Source organism: Triticum dicoccoides, chromosome 3A (assembly GCF_002162155.2).
Source record: "Triticum dicoccoides isolate Atlit2015 ecotype Zavitan chromosome 3A, WEW_v2.0, whole genome shotgun sequence".
Taxonomy (NCBI): domain Eukaryota; kingdom Viridiplantae; phylum Streptophyta; class Magnoliopsida; order Poales; family Poaceae; genus Triticum; species Triticum dicoccoides.
The window spans coordinates 16,947,079-16,957,140 of record NC_041384.1 but is presented as its reverse complement, the minus strand read 5'-3'; the positions used below and the strand labels follow the sequence as shown (position 1 = coordinate 16,957,140).

General features: G+C 42.9%; 1 protein-coding gene across 1 annotated transcript; it reads right to left on the bottom strand.

Moving 5' to 3' along the window:
• Nucleotides 1-1,321: 1,321 nt before the first annotated feature.
• LOC119271751 (putative E3 ubiquitin-protein ligase SINA-like 6) lies at nt 1,322-4,881 on the bottom strand. Its single transcript, XM_037553455.1, has 3 exons — nt 4,864-4,881; nt 3,431-3,604; nt 1,322-1,972 (listed from the first exon to the last, which is right to left on the bottom strand). The coding sequence occupies exons 1-3, from the start codon at nt 4,879-4,881 to the stop codon at nt 1,322-1,324; spliced, it is 843 nt and encodes a 280-aa protein (XP_037409352.1).
• Between the last annotated feature and the right edge of the window lie 5,181 nt (nt 4,882-10,062).

The following is a 10,062-nucleotide window of genomic DNA, read 5'->3' as shown; positions in this document are numbered from 1 at the left end:
GTTTCGACTAATGAAGAAACAATGACGGTCGCATGAGGAGAAGGGTCGTGGCAATATCCATCGTCGACAAACATCTAGCGTATTGCTCGGCATGAAGTCATAGTTGTAACTATGTGGGGCAACGTGAGGACAAAGATGCCATGTCATAGTCAAGTCGGTTCTATTGGTGCAAGGCATGCTTATTTCTTATTCGAGGCTCGTTGCTGAAGTTGGAGTTGATTGGACCTTGGCGTGTTTGGCCGATTGTTTGGTATTAGTCGGCAGGGTTTTTGTGCGTTGGACGCGCATGGTAAAGTCAGAGTCGCTTGCTCGTGAGAAGTGGTGACGATGGCACTTTGTAGACAACCTCAATGGTGTTACTTGTTTCATCAATGTCTGTGGGGTCTTATGGATAGGTAGGTCAACTGCCGTGCATTATCTTGCGGGTGTGTTGGAATAGTCTTCGCATGTATTCCATATATTAAAATGCAACTCTGTTCTAGATTTTTAATTAGAACGACTCCTTAGGGGAAAATTTCAAAAAAAGAAAGAATTCAACCCTCTCTTGAGATAGGGCCGCGTAATCTTTCCTTCTAATATATTCACATGCAGATCTGCCTGTTTCGAAAAAAAGGGGACTGCACGATATTTATTTGTAGGACGGAGCTTATCCCCTATGCACATACACTGTTTAGTTATGGGGTGATTAGCATGCTAATAAGAAGATAAAACATACTACATTATCGTATGCTAAAATCCGAACAACTTGTATTTTGCACATTCTCTGGAAGCCTCCTGAATATTCTAGATGATATCTTCAATAGCTTTGGCTATACGCAACCCTCCCTAATTAAACTCTGTAAGACTGGTATTTAACTACTTCGGACAACATGGTATCGGAATGTGCCCAACGTTATAAATAAAGCTGCACCAACTTTCTCTCAGTAGAAAAAGGAGCTTTGGCTATCTCCTGACTTGCATCCTTGCATGGTTAAGGTTTGTAACATGACCATGTAACCCTGGAGCAAGATTAACCCCTGTCTGGCTGGACCTGTGAAACAGCAGCCGATTTGACTGCCAATTCTAGTATAGATCATACATAAAGATGGCTCGATACAAATTCAAATACGGATTAAGAAACACTTTAGCGAATGTAGTTTCGTCATCCACTTGCTTGAACGATTTGAAGCTAAACTTCCAAGGGTACAAATATCGTGAATTATACTTAAAGTCAGGATCAAGCAGAGAAATGTAGTCTGTTCATCCACTTGGACGATTTGAAGACAGACTTTCATCGAGACAAAAACTATGCTCGTGCCTCCTCCAAAGCTGCACATGGATCCTATTCTGGCGTGATAGTCACAGGCACAATAGTTATGGCACGTCGAAGCAACCCCTTGGGCACAAGGAACATGAAGTCCTTGGGCATCCCATCATACAGATTAGTGATCCTCATTTGGAACTCGGCAGCCTGATAGTAGCCCGTTTCACTGCATGATATTGATAGCCTGCACTTGAACTTGGATCCAGTAATGTGAGGCTGAATGGAGCAAACTGAGATGACATTGCCGGCGGGCTCCATTTCCACATTGATCATGAAGATGTGCCCATCCTCGCCCACAAGAACGCATGAACCAGGAGTATCGCCGCGGATGCGGACCCCAAACGCCTCGTTGTATATAAATTTCGTGCTACGCCACTTGTACTCGCGTGAGAAATGCTCGAGGAGCATTGCCGTTGGCCCTTTGAAGCTGCAGCCGGTTACAGGGCAGAAGCATGGCGCGTGCGGGCAATCTTTCTCATGCTCTTCTTTTTGGTAGTATGTTATCCTTGCAGTGCATCCGTGTTTGCCATTGGAGCAAGCAAGTTTGATTGATTCAACCGCATCTTCTAGCTCGAGGCAGCGATTGTAGACTGTGGTATTGGAGCAGAAGAAACACTTGTCTGGGAACTTGTCATGGCAAGATAAACATATGGTATGGCGCATGGTGCACTGCGGAACAGAAGAAAAAAAATCAGTACATAGATATGAATCAGTAAATATGCTATATTAACTTTAGCAGAATAAAATACAAGCTAAAATGATGAACACAACAACAACATAGGAATCAGTACGCATGAGATGCTATTTTCACACACTAAGTTCACTCCTAGGAATAACAGGAACAATGTACGGATCAGCATAGGAACGGAGATACACGAGCCACCCTGTTCTTAATATACTACTCCCTCCGTTCCACATAGTATAGTACTATCCGCAGTACAGTACTATAGTATATCAATGAATCAGATTTATTCATTGAATATAGTATATACCGTAGTATAGTACTCCCTCATCCCATAATATAAGACGTTTTTGCAAGCTAAAACAGCTTGCAGAAACATCTTATACTGTCTATGGAGGGACTACTACAGTATATATGTAGTTTGTGTTTCCCCATAGTGATGACACATACCGTCTAGCTAGTTTGCATAAGGTACACATACTTCCCCTATTGTAGCATAATTTTCCACAAATATAAATGGGGCGCATCTTCAATCTTCGTTACCATCTAAATCTATTCCACTCGTGGTTTTGGTTACGGCTCAAAATTTTGAGATTTACCACGGTTACCGCGTATTTCCATGCCCCTCGGTAAATGGGCATTTCAAGCAAAAAATCAATTTTTTTGAATATTATGAATTTAAACGCTCAATGTACAGTAAAGTACGGCAACATCTCAGGTATTTAAATATAGTTAGTTCTCGCATGGTTGTAACAACCTATTTCCATGTTCAAAAGGCAACTTGTGAATGTTGGAGAATATATATAGCATAGCTCTCACAGTTTGGGATTTCCACATGATAACGATCTGAATGACATTACAAATTTACAATTGAATGGACTCATACACGGATGGAAGACAACATATATAGCAGAAAATGCAACGATCAATTTTTTCTAGGCATTTGGACTATAATGTCTGCATCAGATGTCGTTCTTCAGACACGTCTACTACAAAATAACAAGTCCAAAAACATGCAATTGATGTGATGTCGTTCTTCACCCATCCAGCCATCCTACAGTTTGACAACAAAATTTAACTAGGCACCAGACGCATTGGTAATCACCCAACACCAGAATTTGGACTGATGTGTGCATTTGATGTGATGTCGTTCTGATTTCAGAGATTCAACATTGAGTTGCAATTTTGCAACTACAAAATTACAAGTCCAAAAACAGGCAATTAGGTAATCATCTACAGTTTGGCGAGAAAATTAAACTAGGCACCATACGCACTGGAATACTATTATAATTATAAACGAATCTAATAATAAACAGATTTCGAAATATTATACTCTCAGTCTAAGACACCCAGATAGTTCTTTAGATCCATTGGTGCTATCGTCTCTCAGGACTCAGGAGCTCGTAGGATTTGAGTTGTATCAGCAGATCAAACACAGGGGTTACCTGGAAAATAGGAGGGCGCAGGGGCTCGCGGCAGATGAGGCACTCGAGGTTGTCGAGGTTCTCGAGGTCGTCTATGGTGTTGGTGGCGCCTGCCGCCGCGACCTCCCTCCTCTCGCTGACGCCGCCCTCATCTTTCTCCCGGTGCTGCCGCTTTCCCATCGCTTCCTTCCCTTCCTTTCACAGGATGGAGCGGCGGCGTGGCCAGCTGCCGGATCGCAGACGCAAAGGCTTCTCGTTGCACCACCAGAAGCGAGTCGTCTCTTCCTGGCGGCCGCCGCCCTCTTTATTCCATTTTCTGTCTGGCCGGATGGCGGCGATCGAAATTTGGAGACAAAACGAGAAGGAAACGCGAGACAGGTCAAAAGGTGGGCCGAGCAACAGCCCAGATACACCCAAATAGAAGACGCACACTGACCCTAAAAAAAACTAGTTCAAAAATTTCTCAAAAGAAATACTACTAGTTCAAAAAATAAAATTAGTTTAAAAGAAATTCCGTCAAAAAAATTCAAAAGAAAAAGCTTAGCATACACACGTACATACACATGCTAAATATTCACTCCGTCCCAAAATTCTTGTCTTAAATTTGTCTACATATAAATGTATCTAATCACGTCTTAGTTTTAGATACCTCCGTATCTAGACAAATCTAAAATAAGAATCTTCCGACGAGGTAATACTTCTTTTGTAGGTTAAGGCACTAACTGATATTATTGTAAAAATGAAAACATACCAGGATTCAAGACGGTATACACTAAGAAAAGCCATTCAACCAATCTTTCATATTCTATCAAAGGAAAATATTCCTTCCGATCGATATTACTTAACGCTTGAATAGATGTATTAGCACAAAAATACATCTAGCACATCCGTATGAGCGACAAGTGATATGGATTGGAGGGAGTATCGATACTCCTCTGTCCAGAAAAACATGTCGCACGCGCAGTTGATTGGCAATTTTGCACACAAAAACCGTAATTTCAAAATTGTTTCAAAAAGGTTTCTCTGCATGTCTTCTTCCTTCGCCCTTCGCCATGGTAAAAAAAAGTCTTAGGTAACAGTTGCATGTGGTGAAACATCACATGTAACATGGTGATCATAACGACAACTTCCGGGTTCATCAGAAAGTTTGACAAGTGGCCGAATAGCTCGAGAATGGGATTTTGTTCCTCCGACAATGAAGAGATATTCTTAGGGCCTTCTCGGTGTGACGAAATTAGTCATAATCTGGCCTTACACACATGACTTCATCATGGGGATGTCGGAACACAATAACGAGAAAGAAGAACAAAACTGGTAACCGGGATTTTAGTATAGTGAGCATGGTCATGACTCGGGAGGATACCGATGCATCCCAGGTTTTGTGAAGTATCGCGGAGCAAAAGGGACACCACATGGTAACCAAAGGTTCATTTGAATATCATTCATGTACTCACAGGGACCAATATGGACATCCACTGTCCGCTTGTCGGTCATTAAACGAACGGTTTCGTCCATGTCTATGAGTTACCGAACCTACGGGATCACAAGCTTAAAGCAATCACGATTTGCTGAGTCTTAGTAGGATGGGTGTCATGAGAATATATTTGTGGAACTATTTCATGAATATTCAGAATAGTTCCGAGTGGATCCGGAAGCTTGAAGAAAATTTTCTCTTTGGCCACGCAAGCAGATTTCCATATCCATTGGAAAGGTTTTTCAGCATCGTGTGGATTTCCGATCAGTTCTAAATAGATTCTTTTGTTGGAGTATTTTCCATCCCAGGTAAAATTCCAAATATCAGTAGAGTCTGTCTTTGCTCCCTGATTCAGATACTATAGTAGTAAGATGCTCTGTTCTACTACAATGCTGAAGATGGGCAGTTGAAATATGCAATAGAAAACCTTTTATTTTGAAATTTTCTTTCTCTTTCCATACTGGTAACTATAGATAGCTACACATGAATTGGCACCAGCGACTTAGCCCGGCTGGGGCGTGCGGCACTGACAGGCACACCAGACCTTCCAATCATGCGCGGAGTAGCGCGTATGGCGACAAACACATTTACAACCGAAAATGCCACATTACGGTGCCCCCCCCGGTCCACCTGTCATGGACCCCGGAGAAAAGCCGCCTGGGTGTGCGTCGTCAAACAGATTGCACTAGTAGAAAAAGAGGCTTCCGTCCAGCCCCATTAGTCGCGAAACTGTAGGAACCGCGACTAATGATGTCTTTAGTCGCGGTTCGGCAGACGAACCGCGACCAAAGGCTTGGGCCAGGGCGCTCGGTGGCCAGCTGGTGCACGTGAGGGGCTTTAGTCGCGGTTGGGCAGGCCAACCGCGACTAAAGGTGCCCAAAGGCCTTTAGTCGCGGTTGGCCTGGCCAACCGCGACTAAAGCTCCTCCCCTATATATACCAGTTCAGCGCACTCACTTAGCCATTTGGTGCCACTTCTCTTCACAAGGGGGTGTAGGTTTGCTTTTGGTTCCTCTTATGCACACAAGGTGTTTGATGAAATGCCCAACAGCGTGAAACAAACATGATATGAAGTGTTGGAGCCACACTTGAGGTTCCTCCTCGATCGCGGTTAGCAACTTGAACCTTTCATGCATGTGTGTCATTGATAAAATATGCATGTGTGTTGTTCATTGTTTAATTTCTATTGTTTATAGCTAGTTACTTTAACAAATGCATGATGGTTAATTATATATTTTATATTATAATAATGCAGATGAATCGGCAATGGATGTACGGTAACCGACTCTCCCGCGAGTTCACTACGGGTTTGAAAGATTTCCTCGTAGTGGCTAATGCGAACAAGCAGAACGGTTTTGTTATCTGTCCATGTGTTGACTGTAAGAATCAGAAGGGTTACTCTTCCTCAAGAGAAGTTCACCTGCACCTGCTTCGGCACGGTTTCATGCCAAGCTATAATTGTTGGACCAAGCATGGAGAAAGAGGGGTTATAATGGAAGAAGATGAAGAAGGGGATGATTTCATCGATGAAAGCTATCTTGCTCATTTCGGTGATACTTTCATGGAGGATGCTGAAGGTGAAGGGGAAGGTGAAGGGGAAGGTGAAGGGGAAGGTGAAGGGGAAGGTGAAGGTGAAGGTGAAGAAGAGGCACGTGATGAGACCGTTGATGATCTTGGTCGGACCATTGCTGATGCACGGAGACGCTGCGAAACTGAAAAGGAGAGGGAGAATTTGGATCGCATGTTAGAGGATCACAGCAAGTCGTTGTACCCTGGATGCGATGATGGTCTGAAAAAGCTGGGCTGCACACTGGATTTGCTGAAATGGAAGGCACAGGCAGGTGTAGCTGACTCGGCATTTGAAAACTTGCTGAAAATGTTGAAGAATATGTTTCCAAAGAATAACGAGTTGCCCGCCAGTACGTACGAAGCAAAGAAGGTTGTCTGCCCTCTAGGTTTAGAGGTTCTGAAGATACATGCATGCATCAACGATTGCATCCTCTACCGCGGTGAATACGAGAATTTGAATGAATGCCCGGTATGCACTGCATTGCGTTATAAGATCAGAGGCGATGACCCTGGTGACGATGTTGAGGGCGGGAAACCCAGGAAGAGGGTTCCCGCCAAGGTGATGTGGTATGCTCCTATAATACCACGGTTGAAACGTCTGTTCAGGAACAAAGAGCATGCCAAGTTGTTGCGATGGCACAAAGAGGACCGTAAGTCGGACGGGGAGTTGAGACACACCGCAGATGGAACGCAATGGAGAAAGATCGACAGAGAGTTCAAAGATTTTGCAGCTGACGCAAGGAACATAAGATTTGGTCTAAGTACAGATGGCATGAATCCTTTTGGCGAGCAGAGCTCCAGCCATAGCACCTGGCCCGTGACTCTATGCATCTACAACCTTCCTCCTTGGTTGTGCATGAAGCGGAAGTTCATTATGATGACAGTGCTCATCCAAGGTCCGAAGCAACCCGGCAACGACATCGATGTGTACCTAAGGCCATTAGTTGATGAACTTTTACAGCTGTGGGGCAGACCTGGTGTCCGTGTGTGGGATGAGCACAAAAAAGAGGAATTTAACCTACGAGCGTTGCTTTTCGTAACCATCAACGATTGGCCTGCTCTTAGTAACCTTTCGGGACTGTCAAATAAGGGATACAATGCATGCACGCACTGCTTACATGAGACTGAAAGTGTACATTTGCCAAATTGTAAGAAGAACGTGTACCTTGGGCATCGTCGATTTCTTCCGAAAATTCATCCAGTAAGAAAGAAAGGCAAGCATTACAACGGCAAGGCAGATCACCGGCCGAAGCCTGCGGAATGCACTGGTGCTGAGGTATTTGATATGGTCAAGGATTTGAAAGTCATCTTTGGAAAGGGTCCTGGCGGACAATCAGTTCCGAAGGGAGCTGACGGGCACGCAGCCATGTGGAAGAAGAAATCTATATTCTGGGAGCTAGAATATTGGAAAGTCCTAGAAGTCCGCTCTGCAATCGACGTGATGCACGTTACGAAGAATATTTGCGTGAACCTCCTAAGCTTCTTGGGCGTGTATGGGAAGACAAATGATACAAAGGAAGCACGGCAGGACCAGCAACGTTTGAAAGACCCTGATGACCGGCATCCGGAATGGTTTCAAGGTTGTGCCAGCTACGCTCTGACCAAAGAAGAGAAGGTCATCTTTTTTGAATGCCTGAGCAGTATGAAGGTCCCGTCTGGATTCTCGTCCAATATAAAGGGAATAATAAACATGGCGGAGAAAAAGTTCCAAAACCTGAAGTCTCACGACTGCCACGTGATTATGACGCAATTGCTTCCGATTGCTTTGAGGGGGCTCCTGCCGGAAAATGTTCGAGTAGCCATTGTGAAGCTATGTGCATTCCTCAATGCAATCTCTCAGAAGGTAATCAATCCAGAAGATCTACCACGGTTACAGAACGATGTGATCCAATGTCTTGTCAGTTTCGAGTTGGTGTTCCCGCCATCCTTCTTCAATATTATGACGCACCTCTTGGTTCACCTAGTCGAAGAGATTTTCATTCTCGGTCCTGTATTTCTACACAATATGTTCCCCTTCGAGAGGTTCATGGGAGTATTAAAGAAATATGTTCGTAACCGTGCTAGGCCAGAAGGAAGCATCGCCAAGGGCTACGGAAATGAGGAGGTAATTGAGTTTTGTGTTGACTTTGTTCCTGACCTTAAGCCGATTGGTCTTCCTCGATCGCGGCACGAGGGGAGACTAAGTGGAAAAGGCACGATCGGAAGGAAATCAACGACATGTATGGACGGCCATTCTCTGACTGAAGCACACCACACTGTACTGACCAATTCCAGCTTGGTGGCTCCGTACTTTGAGAAACACAAGAATATTTTACGCTCGGACAACCCGGGGAAGCCTGAATCCTGGATTAGGAAGGCCCACATGGAGACTTTCGGCAGTTGGTTGAGAAAACATTTAATGAATGACAATGATGTTGTAGATCAGCTGTACATGTTGGCCAAGACACCATCTTCGACTATAACGACTTTCCAAGGGTACGAGATAAATGGGAATACATTTTACACGATCGCCCAAGATAAAAAGAGCACCAACCAAAACAGTGGTGTCCGCTTTGATGCAGCAACCGAGAATGGGCAAAAGGTCACATATTATGGTTACATAGAGGAGATATGGGAACTTGACTATGGACCCTCCTTTAAGGTCCCTTTGTTCCAGTGCAAATGGTTCAAGCTAACAGGAGGTGGGGTAAATGTGGACCAGCAATACGGAATGACAATGGTGGATTTCAACAATCTTGGTTACCTTGACGAACCATTCGTCCTAGCGAAAGATGTCGCTCAGGTTTTCTATGTGAAGGACATGAGTAGCAAACCGAGGAAACGGAAAGATAGGAAAACGATCAGTACATCATGCGATGATCCAAAGCGCCACATTGTTCTTTCAGGGAAAAGAAACATCGTGGGAGTGGAGGACAAGACAGACATGTCAGAAGATTATAATATGTTTGCTGAAATTCCGCCCTTCAAAGTGAACACCGACCCAAGCATTAAGTTAAATGATGAGGATGCTCCATGGATACGGCACAATCGTAAGCAAGCAGGGACACAAGGGAAGAAATGATGTGTAATAATTTATTGTACCAAACTTTGTTGAATGGATCATGTGAATTATATTACCCGTGATGTGTTTGGTGTCCATTTTCGAATGATACATGAAATTTGGAGTGATGTAGTCCATGACGCTCTGCAGAGTCCGGCCGTACCACCATAGCCGACGACCGGCCTCTGGTATATTATTTTGAATTGAATTAGTTTTATTTTTCTTAATTTTTTGATATATTATTTGTATTTTTAGAATTTTGAATTGAATTAGTTTTATTTTTCTGAATTTTTTGATATATTATTTGTATTTTTAGAATTTTGAATTGAATTAGTTTTATTTTTCTGATTTTTTGATATATTATTTGTATTTTTAACATTTTGAATTGAATTAGTTTTATTTTTCTTAATTTTTTGATATATTATTTGTATTTTTAACATATTGAATTGAATTAGTTTTATTTTTCTTAATTTTTTGATATATTATTTGTATTTTTAACATATTGAATTGAATTAGTTCTATTTTTCTGAATTTTTTGATATATTATTTGTATTTTTAACATATTGAATTG